Source organism: Ascaphus truei, chromosome 5 (genome assembly GCF_040206685.1).
Source record: "Ascaphus truei isolate aAscTru1 chromosome 5, aAscTru1.hap1, whole genome shotgun sequence".
NCBI classification, from domain to species: Eukaryota; Metazoa; Chordata; class Amphibia; order Anura; family Ascaphidae; genus Ascaphus; species Ascaphus truei.
The window spans coordinates 290,497,533-290,516,343 of NC_134487.1; the positions used below are offsets into that span (position 1 = coordinate 290,497,533).

The 18,811-nt window shown below is 47.2% G+C and overlaps 2 protein-coding genes across 15 annotated transcripts in view; one reads left to right on the forward strand and one right to left on the reverse strand.

Annotated features, from left to right (window-relative positions):
- DGKI (diacylglycerol kinase iota) overlaps window positions 1-18,811 on the reverse strand; it is a 265,197-nt gene that overhangs the window by 26,891 nt on the left and 219,495 nt on the right. The window lies entirely within an intron of this gene.
- Window positions 1,695-16,825, forward strand: LOC142496148 (uncharacterized). Of its 2 annotated transcripts, none has more exons than XM_075602608.1 (2): window positions 1,695-1,901; window positions 11,653-16,825. In XM_075602608.1, the coding sequence occupies exon 2, from the start codon at window positions 12,011-12,013 to the stop codon at window positions 13,898-13,900; it is 1,890 nt and encodes a 629-aa protein (XP_075458723.1). In that variant the 5' UTR covers window positions 1,695-1,901; window positions 11,653-12,010; the 3' UTR covers window positions 13,901-16,825. The 2 variants fall into 2 exon arrangements, with proteins under 2 accessions (XP_075458723.1, XP_075458724.1); XM_075602609.1 differs by lacking the exon at window positions 1,695-1,901 and adding an exon at window positions 5,242-5,262.

The window sequence follows — 18,811 nt, forward strand, 5'->3', positions numbered from 1 at the left end:
AAATGCACACACAAAAAAAAAATTATTAAACTTTTTTTTTAATTTAAAAAAATATTACTTACACTCCCCTTACACTTACACTTACACAACACATACACGTATATACATGCATATACACTTACCTGCAGCTCCCGGCTCTATATACACGGAAAGCATGAGGCACGTGCACGTGCGTTCGCATAGGAACGCACGGCCGCACGGCCGCACGCTGTATAGAACGGCCCTAAGGCGGCAAACTCACAGTTTAGGAATATTCCTGGTTAGAAATGATTTTGGAAGCTACATATGACAGACACACTCCTGTGTTCTCATCAGCATTTCAATGCACAGAATCCGAGTATCTCTGCGGCATAAATGCTACGTGGTGTTTCAAAGACTAATGCTCTTCCATTGTCTTCTATAGTAAGGGTCCTCAAGACTCCCCAACAGGTCAGGTTTTACGGATATCCCAGCTTCAGCACAGTTGGCTCAATCTGTGGCGAGTCTTTGACTGAGCCACTGATTGAGCCACGGGTGCTGAAGCAGGAATATCCTGGAAACCTGACCTGTTGGGCGGTCTGTAATATAGAGCGCACGCTAGTGCGTGTAGTTTATATGTTGCGAGCTGTGAAACGCGTGGCTAGGGGCGTGGCTATGATGTCACAGCGTTAGGCCGCGCTGTGATTGGCATGCTGCATCACGTGGCACGGCAGCAGCGTGAAAATAAACATTTCTTGTATTTGCTCTGATCTGCCGCGCCGCCGCGCCACCGCCCACGCGTCTCAACAGTATCAACGTCAGCCTCCCACAGTCAGTTATCATTGATGTACGCGTGCGCACGGCAGCGCATGCACTATATAACCAGCCTTAGGCCTCGGACATGGTGCCGCAGACCGTGCGGACGTGAACAGACTGCCTTAAGTGTTCGCGTCCGTGCGGGTGCGTGCGGAAGTGCGCGTTGCGTGAGAAATCAGTTAAACTGATTTCTCAGCGCGACAGACAGGTCACGTGAGCGGTTCGCCAGCTCCGTGACGTCACTAGGACGGCCCCTCCACGGCCCGTCTAGCATGGCCAGGGAAAGCCTCCACGCGCCTCCGCACGGGAGAAGGGACCATGCCCGCAGCCTTAGGCCTCGGGCATAGACACTTTGCCCGTGCGGAGGCGCGCTGAGGCTCAGGGAAAGCGGTGCTTTCCCTGGCCTTAGAGCGTGCGCCGTCCGTGGGCGTGTCTGGGGGCGTGTCTGGGGGCGGGCCAGTGACATCACAGAGCTGGTTCGCCCACATTGGGCGAACCGCTCACGTGACCGGCCCTGCGCTCCGGTACGCACAGAAACTTAACATTTGTTAAGACACACGCTTCCACAGGCGTGCGGAAGCGTGCGCGAGCCCCTGCTAAAGCCGCTCTCATTGCGGCTGCAGGGGCTCAGTGCCGAGCGTGAGCGCGGCTCAGCACGGCTGAGCAAGGCTCACACTACAATGTCCCAGGCCTTAGCGTGGAGTTGAACACCCTGTGCTACAGTATATTACCAATCCCTGGCAATTCTACAGAGCTCTGTCCTGTAACGGAGATTGTAACTCCTGCACTGTTCTTTTGAGCAAATGCCTGAAACAGAAGATGCGAGAAACATTCTGACTTGTAACATGATACACATTATAGAGTAGAAATGTAGCCACACACCCCCACACAGAAGAGATAAGAGAAAATGTAGCAGTTTAAAGTCTGCAAGAACAGCAGGAGCAGGAAACGCCTCTCACTTCCCTCCCTGCACCCACAGCACAGCGAGACACAACACTGGATAAAGGAGGCATGCCGAGCTCTGGTGATCAACTACATATTTGGAGGACTCACGAGCAATAGTTGTTGCCTATTCTTCTTCTGAGACACTACCAAGGTGTGTTCAGTGTGCCGGATACAGTGACCAGGTAACCAGCTCTTATATTGCATGCTGTGTTAGTGCCTGCAAGTGTCTGCTGCCAATCCTGCTCTAGCAGTCTGAGTCCTTTGTAGGCGCCAATAGTATTGTATTGTATGTCTTTATTTATATAGCAAAAAGCACTTGAGAAAGACCACTTTTTGATGGTTGAAACGTTGTGTATTTGATATAATAAATTCTTTAAATCCGTAGAGCCCTGAACCTTCCGTTTTTTTAATTTATTTATATAGTGCCATTAATGTACATAGCGCTTCACAGTAGTAATACATGTGGTAATCAAATAAATAACAGAGCATGGGAATAAGTGCTTTAGACATAAAAGTAACATTAAGGAAGAGGAGTCCGTGCCCCGAGGAGCTTACAGTCTAATTGGTAGGTAGGGAGAACGTACAGAGACAATAGTCTGAGTGCTGAGGGACACCAGCCTCTGATTTGGGTTATTGGGTTGGATCGCATGCAAGTGGTACTTGTTTACTGTAGCTGGAGTAGCCTGTGAAGTGGGAGAGGCGAAGTTTGAGACGGCAGTGGATATTAACAGTTGAGTGCAAATAGCCGCATGGCTATTCGCACTCAGTAGAAAATAAAATGGAAAAAAATAAACACCCCAGCCAGGAATCGAACCCTAGTCCACTCTGACTAATGGCCTGGAGAATAACCACTGAGCTATAAGACTTTCTAATGCTTTTCTAGGGAATAAAGGCATAGAAACCTACTGACATTACAGTGTTCATAACAGCTCGGCTATTCGCACTCAGATAAGTTGAGTGCAAATAGCCGCACGGCTATTCGCACTCAGTAGAAAATGAAATGGAAAAAAATAAACACTCCCCTATTGACATTTTATGTGTGTTTATGTGACCTTTTGTGGTATATATATATATATATATATATATATATATATATATCTGTCTCTCTCACTAGGAATGTGTAATAATATAAAAAATAACTGCAATAAAATATATGTGTTTATTTTGTTTCCATTTAATTTCCTACTGAGTGCGAATAGCCGAGCTGTTATGAACACTGTAATGTCAGTATAGTAGGTTTCTATCGCTTTATTCCCTAGAAAAGCATTAGAAAGTCTTATAGCTCAGTGGTTATTCTCCAGGCCATTAGTCAGTGTGGACCAGGGTTCGATTCCTGGCTGGGATGTTTATTTTTTTCCATTTTAATTTCTACTGAGTGCGAATAGCCGTGCGGCTATTTGCACTCAACTGTGAATAGCCGTGCGGCTATTTGCACTCAACTGTGAATAGCCGTGCGGCTATTTGCACTCAACTCTGAATATCCACTGCCGTTTGAGACCCAGCGCCTTGTGGTCTTTGTCTTCAAGAGTTAAAACAGTAGATGGTAATCTCTGGATACATTACTCAGAACAGAGTATACTGGCATTGCTACATACTGTAAGAAGACAGTTTGTCATGACCTAAAAGTTAGGGCACGTGGACAGTGATTTTACAATCTGGAACCTGAGGGGAAATTGACCTTTGTTTGTAAAAAGTTTTAATTAATTAGTGGGTATAACCAGAGATTAAAAAAGTTATGGTGGTTAAAAAAAATAAGTGGTAAAAACCCTGCACAGTGCAGTGTACACAGGGTCGATGAATACAAAAAAGAATGGGGGAGCACAGTTATTGGAAACGGGCAGTGTAATATAATTAGTAATCGATATGAATAGAGCAGTTAACACATCTATTAAAGTGATGGTTCACGGGGCAGATACCAAACTCAAAAGGTATACATACATTGATGTGTATGTGTGGGTGGAAAGGTAAAAGAATATATAACTTACACGGCCTTGTGTAAGTTCAGTCACATCAAGGTTTCTTTGGGTTTCCCGTCGCCTTGGAGTGATGTGTTCTTCTGCGATTTAGACTTTTCTTCTTGGTGTATATTCAGCTTTCTTCGTTCATTCGGTGTACCCCTCCAGGGGGATTTCCTCTCATGTAAACGAAAAAGGGGGTTAGATTAAGTCACATATATAGAGAGGCGACAATATGGGGAAGGATGGTATAGTGGTTGACCATTAAAATGTAATGGTATGATCAAGCACTCACACGGGCTAATGTGAGTCTTCTCCTATCTTGATATCTTATTTTTGCCCGTTAGGGATAACTTTCAATTGGTTGTGGGTGGTGATGAAGGGGGGAAAAATAAGATATAACACAATACTCACACGGGCCAGTGTGAGTACACACTCCTAGTGGTTTCTTTACACTTTTGTTCCTGGTCTTTATGTGCCCCTAAAGCTGATGATGGGGTGAACACAGATTAAATGACACTATGGTCTGTAGGATAAAAACTTTATTTTAAATAAAAAACATGAATATAAAAACATGAATATAAAAAAAACACAGAAACCAAAGTCTTCTATGGGGAAATAAAAAGCAAGGGGAGTAGTGTGGTATATAGTGGTAGAGGGTCTCTCCTTCCGCGTCCGGATGGGGAGCTACGACTGCACCTCTGCCTCCTCTGAGATATGCTAAAAAATGTCCCAACTGAAGAATAGAGCAACGCGTTTCGTCCGGAACTGGACTTCCTCAGGCTCAATAGATGTGGACCGGCTGTGCCTTTTCTTTTTTATGCAGGGATTATTGAGCCTGAGGAAGTCCAGTTCCGGACGAAACGCGTTGATCTATTCTTCAGTTGGGACATTTTTTAGCATATCTCAGAGGAGGCAGAGGTGCAGTCGTAGCTCCCCATCCGGACGCGGAAGGAGAGACCCCCTACCACTATATACCACACTACTCCCCTTGCTTTTTATTTCCCCATAGAAGCCTTTGGTTTCTGTGTTTTTTTTATATTCATGTTTTTATATTCATGTTTTTTATTTAAAATAAAGTTTTTATCCTACAGACCAAAGTGTCATTTAATCTGTGTTCACCCCATCATCAGCTTTAGGGGCACATAAAGACCAGGAACAAAAGTGTAAAGAAACCACTAGGAGTGTGTACTCACACTGGCCCGTGTGAGTATTGTGTTATATCTTATTTTTCCCCCCTTCATCACCACCCACAACCAATTGAAAGTTATCCCTAACGGGCAAAAATAAGATACCAAGATAGGAGAAGACTCACATTAGCCCGTGTGAGTTATTGATCATACCATTACATTTTAATGGTCAACCACTATACCATCCTTCCCCATATTGTCGCCTCTATATATATGTGACTTAATCTAACCCCCTTTTTTGTTTACATGAGGAAATCCCCCTGGAGGGGTACACCGAATGAACGAAGAAAGCTGAATATACACCAAGAAGAAAAGTCTAAATCGCAGAAGAACACATCACTCCAAGGAGACGGGAAACCCAAAGAAACCTTGATGTGACTGAACTTACACAAGGCCGTGTAAGTTATATATTCTTTTACCTTTCCAACCACACATACACATCAATGTATGTATACCTTTTGAGTTTGGTATCTGCCCCGTGAACCATCACTTTAATAGATGTGTTAACTGCTCTATCCATATCGATTACTAATTATATTACACTGCCCGTTTCCAATAACTGTGCTCCCCCATTCTTTTTTGTATTCATTGCCAACAAGGGTCCTGGATAGATCCTGCTGGGGTTCCGAGCCACAGGAGGACATCAAACGAATACTATTCTCAGGCAGTATCACACACCCCCTTTTTTTACATCTCTACATTTGTAACAAGCCACATAGAGATAGCGCCCGGGTACCTTTTCAAACATACACAGGGCCGATGCATGATTATTTGGTGCCCTAGGCCAGGGGTGCGCACACTTTTTGCACTGCGCCCCCCTTACCTTGACTCAAGCGTCAAGTGACACCGCGGAGTAGTGACGTCATGTGACCCCCACGGCTGCCATGGCGTCGCCCGAAGCCGCCTTTCAAGGTAAGGGAATTTACAGAGGCCCCCCCTCCCTCTGTCATTCTCCCCCCCCCTCCCTCTGTCATTCTTCCCCCCCCCTCGCTCTCTCATTCTTCCCCCCCCCTCGCTCTGTCATTCTTTCCCCCCCCCCTCGCTCTGTCATTCTTTCCCCCCCCCTCGCTCTGTCATTCTTTCCCCCCCCCTCACCCTGTCATTCTTTCCCCCCCCTCGCTCTGCCATTCTCCCCCCCTCCCTCACTCTGCCATTCCCCCCTCCCCCCCCTCGCTCTGCCATTCTCCCCCTCCCTCGCTCTGCCATTATCCCCCCTCCCTCGCTCTGCCATTCTCCCCCCCACTCCCTCGCTCTGCCATTCTCCCCCCCACTCCCTCTCTCTGACATTCTCCCCCCCACTCCCTCGCTCTGCCATTCTCCCCCCCACTCCCTCGCTCTGCCATTCTCCCCCCCCTCGCTCTGCCATTCCCTCCCCCCCTCGCTCTGCCATTCTCCCCCCCACTCCCTCGCTCTGCCATTCTCCCCCCCACTCCCTCACTCTGCCATTCTCCCCCCCCTCGCTCTGCCATTCTCCCCCCCTCGCTCTGCCATTCTCCCCCCCCTCGCTCTGCCATTCTCCCCCCCCCCCTCCTCTGCCATTCTCCCCCCCTCCATCGCTCTGCCATTCTCCCCCCTCTCCATCGCTCTGCCATTCTCCCCCCTCTCCCTCGCTTTGCCATTCTCCCCCCTCTCCCTCGCCCTGTCATTCTCCACCCCCCCCTCGCCCGGTCATGCTCCCCCCCCCCCTCACCTGGTCATGCTCCCCCCCCCCCTCGCCCGGTCATGCTTCCCTCCCCTCCCCCCTCGCCTGGTCATTCCCCCCCTCCCCCCCTAGCCCGGTCATGCTCCCCCCTCGCCCTGTCATTCCCCCCCTCGCTCCTCGCTGTGCCATTCTCCCCCCCTCGCTCCCTGCTCTGCCTTTCTCCCCCCCCTCCCTCCCTCTGCCATTCTCCCCCCTCCCTCCCTCTGCCATTCTCCCCCCACTCCCTTCCTCTGCCATTCCCCCCCCCTCTCTCCCTCTGCCATTCTCCCCCCCCTCTCTCCCTCTGCCATTCTCCCCCCCCCTCCCTCCCTCTGCCATTCTCCCCCCCCCTCCCTCCCTCTGCCGTTCTCCCCCCCCCCTACCTGTCATTGTCCCCCCTCCCCGTCATTCACACTCCCCCAACCCAGTTATTCTCTCTCCCCCCTCTCTCATTCTCCCCCCCCTCTCATTCTTCCCCTCCCCGTCATTCTGTCTCTCCCCCCTCCCCCCGTCATTCTCTATCCCGTCCCCATCATTCTCTCCCCCCCCCCCCTGTCATTCTCCCCCTCCCCCCCACTCCTGCTGGAGCCAAGGTAAGGGGGGGAGACACGAGCCGGAGGGGAGAGCATGCAGGGGGGCGCAGACTGAGGTTTGCACACCCCTCCCTGCCTTAACGTAATCATCTAGCTACACATTGTGTAACCTCATAGCCTCACGTGCAGCTACATATCTCTCTCAGGATATATTGATTTGTCTCTACAACTAGTGTCATATTTATTACTTCCTTTCAGTGTTCACAAGATCTTACCCACAGCGTATCTGTACTGTATATCAATAATATAAAACAAATCTACTTCCGTGAAATCTATTCTTCCCAAGTCCCGTACACAACCCCGGATTTTGCTAAATTATTTTACATGTGTAACCCCCCTGTCTGCTATCAGCACAGGACATTAAGAATTTCATTCCACTGGACCATGTGACTGTGCTTAGCCAGTGAAATGACAGGTGGTGACCGTTGGAGAGGGAGATGGGGCTGAGTAAGGCTGCGCTTATAGTGCCGGCGACGCGACCGATGAAGTCGCCGTCACGATAGTTGCAATTCAAGTTTAGCCGACGTCGCTGGCTACAAGGCCAGTGATGTCATAAAATGGGGAAGGCAGAGGGATGGAGAAGCTCTCTGATTGGCCACAAGGAGTGACAGTCGCCGAAAAATCAAATTACAGCGACTACCAGATTTTTGGTAGCGCTGTCGATTGGTCGCACCGTCAAGTGCATTATAAGCGCTAACAATGCATTTGTTTTGACGTCGCCGGCACTATAAACCCAGCCTAAGAACTGCAAGGAGCTGAGACAGTGAGGGTGCAGGCTGAAGCCGTCCTATAGGAACCTGCGTGTGCCTCACAGAGAGATGATTGCGTGGTGAGCGGCAGAGCAGTGAGGAGAGACCAGAGGAGCTGATCTTTGCCTGAGCCCAGAGGCAGCAAAGCAGTTCTCTAGGCAGACAACTGAAGTAGGGAATCCCCCGGCCATCAGAAAAACTGGTACCACACTGAACATGTCTTTATAAAAGCACAGGCCTGCAACTGATATATCAACATAAGCGCTCCAATGAGATACATGTGTAACCCCGGTCTCTTTTCAGCCCCAGAGACCCCCCATGTAGCGCTCTGAGGTTCTGCGGCACTCCCGGCTAGCGAAGGCCGCCATGACAGGTTGCGCGAGCGTGCGCGTTGGTCGCGCAGACGCAGTTAGGGTAACGCACGCGGTACCAATGCTAAAGAGGTCCTGAGTGGACTACAATTCCCAGCAGCTTCTGGGGATTGCCCTTTCACCCACATCACGTGCAGCCAGCCAGCAAATAGGGTTTTGCAGCTTCTCTTGTGGAGGAAGGCTACAATGTTGCGGGGACCACGTTTGGCAGTTGAAGCTGGGAGCAGGAAGGGGGAGGAAGTGTGTAGGGAGCAAGTGGCTCCTACACCAGGTAAGGTTCCCCGGATCCCAGGCAGGCCCCAATCCCCACCAGGGTAGGGGGTAGGTACTGAGGGACGGACCCTAGGTTAGGGACTCTGCCCTTAGGTGTGAGTGTGCAGTCTTGTCAGCGTCACGGCTGGTAGTGCTGTGAGCGCTGACAAGTAGGCACAGTGTGTGTGTGCAGTGCAGTGTAGCTGCAGGTACCGGTTGAGTGCAGTGCGGTTGCTGCAGGTACCGAGTGAGTGCAGTGGGTTGCTGCAGGTTCAGTGTGTGTGCAGTGCAGTTGCTGCAGGTACCGGTTGAGTGCAGTGTGTTTGCTGCAGGTTTAGGTTGAGTAGTCGGAGGGGATCCGGGAGGTGAAGAGAGAGGTAGTGTGGGTGCAGGGGGTCAGTGACCCACCTGCATAGGACAGGCTACCCCGTAGGCCCCTAGGAGTGTTCACTGAAGTCACCGAAGGTTGCTGTGCTGCAGGGTCGGCCTATAGTAGTAGCGAGCATCACCCTTACTGTGTAGACAGCAAGGGACAAAGAGACAAGCGTGTGGAGCAGGTTGCTGGCGAGTCGTCTGGACATTAAGACCCAAGAGGCAGACCGTGATTCATCTGACCCTTTGCGAAGAGGTACCGGTCACCGCCGTGACCGGAAGGTACTATAACATCAAGTGCATCAACACCGGTCAACAGGCGCTGATCCCGCCTTAGGCTAAACTCTTTAGGAACACTGAGCGAGTGGTTAAAGAACTGAGCCTATACCATCACTTTAAAATATATGGACACGGTGTGTGGGGCACGCGGTGAAGAGATGGAGACGTTACTCCTGATGAGTGGGCGAGCCACTAAGGTTATACAGTTATAGTATAAGGTTATATGTGTTGGGTCATATTGCTATAAGATAGAGTGATAAGGTATCGTGCATTATCTTATAGTAAAACTGGTTGCATCATATATGTGTGTTGTTGTATTTCTTGCCCAGGGGAATCTCACATCACGGGGATCCTGGGTAAGTGGAGGCGCTGCGCTAAGAAAGTGTATGAGTGTTACCCCAGGCTCCCAGCTAGCGGAGGCTCAGATCTCCTGGAGCCGCAGGTGTTGTACAGTGACCAGTAGTTCCTTTGGGAGGGTTCAGAAAAAGGGCTACACATGTATCACACATTATAAGCTAAAGCAGTAAAATTCAGGGCATTATTGAAATTCCTGCCCTCTGATTTGTTAAAATTCCGGGCATTATCCAATCAGTAATGCCCGGAATTTTAGCTGCTTGAAAAGTGTTGATTTCAATGTGATTATTTCCAGCCAATCAGCTTTCAGAACAGCTGAGACAGGGCAGGGGATTGTTAAGAAGTATCAGCCACGGGTTGACTCCTCCCCACCTGCTTTGTGAACTGAGCAAATTTCAGTTGAATTGGTGGGGGAGAGAGAGTCTGCAAAGCAAGTGAGTGTCTGTCTGCAGTTTGTTTCTGGCTGTAGTTTGTGTGTGTGTCAGCAGCAGCAGTGTTTCTGAGTGTAGCAGCAGCTGTGTGTGTGTGCTGTTGTGTTGTGTGTGTGTGTGTGTAGCAGCAGTTTGTGTGTGTAGAGGTGCTGTGTTGTGAGTGTAGAGGTGCTGTGTTGTGAGTGTAGAGCTCCAATGTGTGTGTGTGTGTGTGTGTGTGTGTGTGTGTGTGTGTGTGTGTGTGTGTGTGTGTGTGTGTGTGTGTGTGTGTGTGTGTTGAGTTGCTGTGTTGTGTGTGTTGAGCTGCTGTGTGTACACAGAGGGGGCGGCAGTGTGTGATATAGATATCTGCAGTGTAAGAGTATATAGAGGTGGATTCATGTATTTACCATTTTATTTTAATAAAAAAATCTATATAACTATACAAAAGTGTCTGTTATTTATGAAAAAAGTCTACATTTAGCCTATAATAGTAATAATCCCCGAAGAACTGGGCATTACTGACCAATAATGCCCTGGCTGGGTTAAGGTCCCTCGGCTTCGCCTCGGGCCTTCAACTCTTCCAGCCAGGGCAGTATTGGCCAGTAATGCCCTGTTCTTCTGGGATTATTACTTAAGTACTGCCTGCTCCCCCAGGACTGGGAGGCTGGCTACAGTGACACCAACACGTGCGCAGCGCTGGGTAGGTCTGGGGTGTTAGTAATTGTGTTGTGTATTATACCTGTTCCTCTTATTTATAAAACTGTTATATGTAAACTGCTGTGGTGTCCCCTTTATTACTGATCCCACTCAAGAGTGAGGGTTGCTATAGTAAACTGATTCATATCCTGAGGTTATAAAGAGGGGTTACACATGCATTACATTTGAGGACCGTTCAAAGACCGTGATAATGTATATATCAGTGGGGAACTCCATTTAATGTTGGCAGAATTCCTGGACTATGTATGTTCAGACATAGTTTCGGAATGAAGAAACAGGAAGTTTTAGCCAAGGATGCATAGTCTAAATTTATGTACTTTCTCAGCACTTCAAGCAAGAATTATGATTTCGCTCCAGACTGAACTAACTGTAACTTTCCAACTTTCACTTTTAAGATAAGCATGTAATGAGGGAAGTAAGCTTTGCACGTATACACTTTCGCTCGGCTATAAAAGCCTGACTGTGATTATTAATAAACAGGAGAGGTTTTTGACAACGATCGTTGGTGTCCGACTCAATTACTTTCTCCTCCGAGCTGCTCGGAATCTTTCTCTGTCCAGCACCTTTAAGAGTGGTAAAAAGGCCTCCCGGGGGGTAATCTGTCCGAGTAACGGAGAAGATTCCTATGTATGATGAAGTAGAGAATAATTATTTACAGACCGGATGTAGAAGATTAAACAATTTAACTCGGGTACTCAACTCCAGTCCTCAAGACTCCCTCCCCCCCCCCCCCCAACAGGTCAGGTTGAGGATCTCCCTACCTCATCACAGGTGGCTCAATCAGTCCCTGCTTCAGCACTGGTGGTTCAGGCTAAAACAGAGCCACTGATTGAGCCATCTGTGCTGAAGCAGGGATATCCTCAAAACTTGACCTGTTAGGGGGGGGGGGTCTTTATGACTGAAGTTGAGAACCCCATAATTAACTGATGTCAAGTTGACCAACTGACTTTCCACAAGCCTGAAAGAGTTAACGGATGAAAATCTGTGTCTCGCTCTTTATTTTATAGGTTCCTACATGTGGTCAAGAAGGATTCCAGACCAGAACAGCCATGTCCAGCTGCAAGGAAATCAGGTCTCTTGGGAGACATCAATAACCAGGCACCTACTATAAATGTCTTTGGGAAAGTACTAAGCATCTGTGGACAGGAATTAAATGGACAATAAGCTCATAAATTAGTGGAGCACTGTGAGGTATTTGTGCTGAATACACACTGTAATATAACATTCTGTTATCTTTGGCTGGATCTATGTGAGAAAAATACTTTATGGCTTCATTGAAGGATTGATTATGTCTGACTAGACAGAAAACACAGGGTTTTCTGCTATCTTGGAGAGACATTCATTGCAGTGACCCGTAGGGATAATATGGAGAGGTTAAGAGCCGTGTTAACCCCGAAGCATAGATCAGTGAGAAAGAGAGCAAGCAAACCATGGGAAGAATTGAGTAGAGCATGGATGGTGTTTACCATTTCGGCTTTTGAAACAACAGTGTGGGACAAATGCTCTGATGGGTCAAATCCTTGGACGGATTGGTGTACAGCGTGGGATAAGTTTGAATCGTCCGGCAAAAAGCCACCCAAAACTTGCAAGCAGACGGCAGCCGTGTGGCGGGAAGTCCGGCAAATTGCAAAGAGGACGTTGGAGGAGTTCGGAGCATCGGAAAAAAAGATTAAGGATTTGGAAGGGCAAATACGTGAGAAGGAAAAAGTGTACCAGGATTGTCAGAGCGTGTGTAGGACGCTGGGACATGGGATGTTATCGGTCAGTCAACAGCTGGAGACATCAAAACAGCAGGAGTTACTAATGCGTAGAAAGGAACAGGAGTGTCAGAGAGAGTGCGAGATGTTAAAAGATACAATTAAATGTATTAACCAGCAGTTACAGGAATCCAAAAAGCAGGAGTTACTAATGCGTAGAAAGGAACAGGAGTGTCAGAGAGAGTGCGAGATGTTAAAAGATACAAATAAATGTATTAACCAGCAGTTACAGGAATCCAAAAAGCAGGAGTTACTAATGCGTAGAAAGGAACAGGAGTGTCAGAGAGAGTGCGAGATGTTAAAAGATACAATTAAATGTATTAACCAGCAGTTACAGGAATCCAAAAAGCAGGAGTTACTAATGCGTAGAAAGGAACAGGAGTGTCAGAGAGAGTGCGAGATGTTAAAAGATACAAATGAATGTATTAACCAGCAGTTACAGGAATCCAAAAAGCAGGAGTTACTAATGCGTAGAAAGGAACAGGATTGTCAGAGAGAGTGCGAGATGTTAAAAGATACAAATGAATGTATTAATCAGCAGTTACAGGAATCCAAAAAGCAGGAGTTACTAATGCGTAGAAAGGAACAGGATTGTCAGAGAGAGTGCGAGATGTTAAAAGATAAAAATAAATGTATTAACCAGCAGTTACAGGAATCCAAAAAGCAGGAGGCAGCTTCGAAGGCAGAAGCCATTCAATTTAAATCCAAGCATGCTCGTAGGGAAGAGTTCGTGAAATTACTTTTGGAGGCAACCACAAGATTAACCGTGTTTCAGGTGAGAAAAATAGCAGAGGAAATGGGCCCAGTTACCGCTGAAAACCTTATGGAGTGGTTATATAAATGGGAACAGGCAATGAAAGTGAAAAATTGGACCACCAAAGAGTTATCAAGGGTGCTGACCCAATGCATGGACCCGAGCATGTTTTCTTTATTGCCAAAGAAAGTGCAGTGGGGAGAACTTCCATGGCTACAGGTCTGCCAGGACATTGTAGGTTGCCTGATGCCTGGGAAAGATCTGCGTGAAATACTCTATGGGGAGGAAATGAGCGAGGAAGAATCAGTAACACAATATCTGGATCGCGTGTGGATGGAATACCGCATTTTCAAGCAAACAGACCATGTGACTAGAGAGGATGCAGACTACAAGCAAATCATTTGTGATGGATTGGACCCCGATTTAAAGGATCTATCCGATGTTCCGATTTCTGCTGCAATGAACTACGATTTTATAAGAGACTTTGCCTATATTGCACATGGCTCGTGGTTGGAGAACATGGAGAATGACATGGAGCTGCATTGGTATCCCAGGGCAAGGAGAGCAGGGTATGGTTGTCCTTCCCGCAGGAACATCTGGTACAGGTTATACAAATATGAGGATCCCCGACAAACCGTTAATAATGCCCCTTACTGGAAACTCGTGGTTCGCCTGAGTCAATTTGAAGAACTTGGAACTGAGGAGCCCAGGTGTACGACACATGACAACTGGGGGAGCTATTAGGTATTGGTGTCAAAGTCAAACCCCTCTAAGAATCCAGTCATACTCTGTCCTAGATTATAATTTCCAAACTCCAATCCTCAATGCAGGTAACAGGACAAGTTTCCAGCATATCTTTTCAGAAGCACAAGTGACTCGTCCGGTCCTATATAGCAGTGTGTTGCTTGCTGGTCCCCTCTAGTAGTTTAAAGGAGGGGGCAGCGAGCAAAGCACTGCTATATAGGAGGGGTTAGTAGTGCATCTTCACTAGGGGACACCTCTCCCCTTGAATATGAACATTCTACGCTGTGAAGCAATGCTGGGTATGACTGCACACATCCAACAGATTGAAGCTTATCCTGCTTTTGGAATGGAGACCCAATAAACATTTGGGGCTCTCCAAACATTCGACCTGCCTAAATCAGCAGATTTTTTTTTGTTTTGTCATTTTAAGCTTCCCTGAACCCCGGAGCTGATCATCTCCCAAAGTATTTGTAGATTTTTTTTTGTGCCAGCTTTGAGAGAGACACACACACACACACACACAAAACCCGGCAAATATGTCCACCAGACACACAAACAGGAGAGTCCTTGTTCAGTATTTGTGTTTGAAGGTGTTTGAGAGCATTGAGGTTTTACAGCATTGGGCAAAGCAGCATTTTATTTTTTTCTTATCTAAACCGGAGCTCATCCGTCACACCCTCCCCAACAACATTTCCGCTTTTCTGTTGGCTGTCAGAACGAGTCGTGGCACCGATTGTTCCAGCCGGACTCTGCCACTCCTGAACTAGAAGGGGGAGGGGGTCCACTGATGACTATGCAAAAAACAATGGCTGTACTTGAGTTCTTTAGCATAGGTTTAATATCATGTTATTTCAGGATAACGCTGTTTTATTTTGAATAACGTGATGTTATAAGTCAATAATAATCAGCTTAGCAGAGCAACATATATATATATATACATATATGTCTTTCTTTCTACATGTTGTATTATGCATACATGTGTTCTCTTCATGTTACCGGCCCGTTCTCTCAGGAACCTTTATACTCCCTGGGAAGTTTTGGGCCATTGTTTTTTTTCCTCTTTCTTACCTGGACACCTGCTCCTGTACCACTCATCAGCACGCAGTCTGCCAGCCCCCTAGCCGAGAACACCAAATACTCGTGGTGAAGATTTATATTTCCTCGTCTTGCTTCAAAAAGGAAACCAAAAAACTGAACTTGTCCATAGCTCTGTGTTTGCAACACCCAACAATGAGTAACATCTGCCTACCTGTACGCCTATTGCCCAGCAGCATCATGTCCAGCTGCTATCTTCATGCCAGTGTGGAAAGGCTACTACCCTGCACATAGACATTATATTGTGGTGACTATAATTTGAGTAGCTGTCCAGTGTTGGGGTTTTTTTCACCCCTGTTTTGTGGGGGGAGTTGGGAGATTTACACCCGGAGTGTTGGGATTCCATAATAACAAAGAAAGGGGGGAGGGGGGGGTGGCGGCTACTGGGCTAAGATAAATGAAGAGCTAACATGAAACTTATTACTATAATTAGAAAATGTATCAGCTTAGCAAAAAGTATATAACTATAGATATGATGGTAACCAACATACTGCATAAGATAGAGACATGTAGGATAAATAAATGAACTTACAAGACAATAACAATGTCGTGTGATATGGTACTAATGCTAGAAATAGATATGATAGACTAACACACAAATATGATATAACACATAGTTACGCATAGTTAGCCAATATAAGCAGCAAATAGGGCAGAAGTTAGGCTTGCATTATGTTTCCGCAAATACCAATGTGACCTTACACCTTATGTGTCACATAGTCAACCAATGTGACAAGCAGTTCAGACCATCGTGGTGGACACGTGGCCACAATGAAAGAGCAATTCATATATGGATTAGCTGTAAACAAATATATGATCTGGGTAAAAGCAAGCAAATGATATGTATGTAATTGTTGTTGAACAGAACATGTAATAGTGATTGGGCTAGGAAGTAGTAAGATCAAGATCAAATATGGAGCAGCAGGGCCGCCGACAGATTTCCCGGGGCCCAGGCCTAGCGTTTCCCCTTCCTTGGGATCTTGCAAGCCCCCCCATCCCATCCCCCCCTGTTATCACTCATTTACCCACCTCTCACTCAATCCTTCTCCTTCAATCCTCCCATCCTCACACTCATTCCCTCCTCCCCTCATGGCCACACATAATCCCAACAATTATTGCCTCCCATGCTACACATGCAATAACCCCCCCACAAAATATACAAACACTACCACCCCATCCCCAAATAGATAACCAAACACTACCCCCCTCCTCAAATAGATAACCAAACACTACCCCCTCCCCAAATATATAAACAAACACTATCCCCTCCCCCTTCAAATACAAACAAACACATAACTTGGAGATGGTCTCAGACCTCTGGTGCCTCCCCTCTCCCCAGCTGCTGGGGCCTCTCCCGCACACTGGGTCTCCTGCCGGGCCTGACTCTCTCCCGCGCCCGTTCTCTCTCCAACCAGAAGCCGGCCTGAAAGTTGAACCCAGCCTCCGGCGTGAGAGAGGCGCCCTGTGTTGGAGAGAGGCAGGCCCAGCGTGGAAGAGAGGCCCTAAGCAGCTGGTGAGAACCGGGTCCTGGCAGCCGGACCTGACCTCTGGCCAAGCCCAACTTCCAGCACCGGGCCCCCCGCAGCCACCAGGCCCTGGACACTTGTCCCAGCTCTCCCCCTCCCCCCCCCCCTCCGTCCGCGGCCCTGTGTAGCAGAATATCTAATAATGACTGGTCCAAAAAGTGCTGCAGTTCCTTTTAAAACAATCAACAAGGGCTCCCACAAATAATATTCTTCTTCTTGAGTCTTTACATTGTCATCAGTTCTCCAATGTCACTTTCTGTGCTGTTGTCATCTATATATGACAGAATAAAGCTGCTTGGAACTACCCGTTGTCCATGTATGTATGTATGTATGTATGTGTGTATGTATATACCGCCATCCAATTACATACAATAGCACTTCACAGCAGTAATACGCGTGACATAATAATAGAACACAGTGGAAATAAGCGCTTTTGGCATGAAAGTAACATTAGGAAAGGAAGTCCTGGCGCCGAAGAGCTTGCAATCTAAGTCGTGTAATTCTGTGGCAAAAATTCTGCATCAAAGGAAAAAAAACCATTGAAATGAATATAAATATTTGTTTGATACCTAGATTGCACTTTGTGTTGCCCCAGACATGCCGCACTTTTTTGCCTTGATACATAGGGGTTTAAAGTCTCCCATCTATAAAACTAAGGAAAAGCCAGTGTGCCAATCTGTGTTATATAGCTGGCACCAGACTGGCTTTTGTATAAGGGAAATCATGAACCATATAGGATCTCGCATGGCTATGCATAGAATGGTGGTGTAGAAACAAGGTGAAAGCATGTGACAGCCTCCCCAAAGCTGTGTGTAATCCCTTCTGGGCAACTCATTGGGGGAGATGCAGCAATGTCAACAAACAGTGAATAGAAGTTTGTTTTAACGCACTGCTCCATTTTCTATTTGCGTCAAACACAAGTATTCCCTAGAAAAGATTCCGTCGCCTCCGATGCACTGAGATGCATCTCGTTATAATCTGTGCTTCATGTACCTCCTTCCTAACTCCCCAAATCACACGCTGATGCGCGCCGCACAGACCTGGATACGCCAACGCAAGGAGACGCAAGGACTCTGCCTGCCATTTTTCACCGCAGTATGCGCCGGAGCTTCCTCCCGAGCTGTGCGCGCCCCCGCCAAAACCGGGGGGAACCCGCGTGGACAGCCTCTTCCCTCCCCCTCCCCACCAGAGCCCGGGTCCGGAGATGCAGAGCGGGGTCCCTCCAGCACGGATGTGGCGGATTGTACCCGAGGACCCCCTCCTACTACCGGACATTAGTGAGGGAAAGAGCAGGCCGGGCCCGTGCAGGTGAGGAGACAAGATGGCGGCCAGAGCCCCAAGCTCGCGCTGTGTCTGTCAGTCACATTCACTCACATCTATACATATATATGTGCACACACCCCTATACATACTATATACAACCACTATACATAAAATATACACACCCCTATACATAATATACACACCTCTATACATATTACATACACACACCCCTATACATATCACATACACACCCCTATACATAACATACACATCCCCATATATAACAGTCACCCAGTCAGTCACTCAGTCACTGTCAGTCATCCACCCAGTCAGTCACCCACCCAATCAGTCAGTCAATCACCCACCCAGTCAGTCACCCACCCTGACTAGTCACACACTCCCACACTCAATTCTTAGTAGGAATTAGTTTTTAAAAGTTTGTGAGGCTAGGGGCGGGGAGTAGATTTTTGGGTGATTTGACAAGCACTGTCCATACATACCTCAACAATAATAATTATGTCATTTTTTTTAAGGTGCAATTAAAATAAATGGGACATTATAAATAATTGACGTGTAAAAATGTCAAATTTGTCAATATTATAACAAGATTAGCATTAGCTTTTGGTAACACATGAGTAATGCGTCTATTGCTCGCTTTAATATCGTGCATGTGCAGTGTATTGGTGAACGTGTCTCTGAGACATAAAGAGCACTGTTTACAGCGCCGCTATTCTTACGAACGGACGTAATTTTCGCATCTCGTTAGCGTTGAGAATACCCGTTAAAATGAAGAAAAATACCGTCCCAATTTCAGTAACGTGCGTTATAAGCGCAATAATCACGGAGTTGTGTGGCTCTACCCCAAAGGGGGTGACAAAGTGAGAATATGACGTAAGGGAGGGGTCTGACATAACAGCACTGGGATCTAAGCAACCATTTTGAGTCAGCATCCATCTTAGGTGCCTGATATTGTCTATTGTCTGTATGAAAGTGGAATGAACGTTAGTTTAAAATACATTTTTTTCTT

Bases quoted from the DNA above. Each gene is read 5' to 3' on its own strand.
- LOC142496148 (XM_075602608.1), top strand. From the start codon at position 12,011: ATGGAGAGGTTAAGAGCCGTGTTAACCCCGAAGCATAGATCAGTGAGA.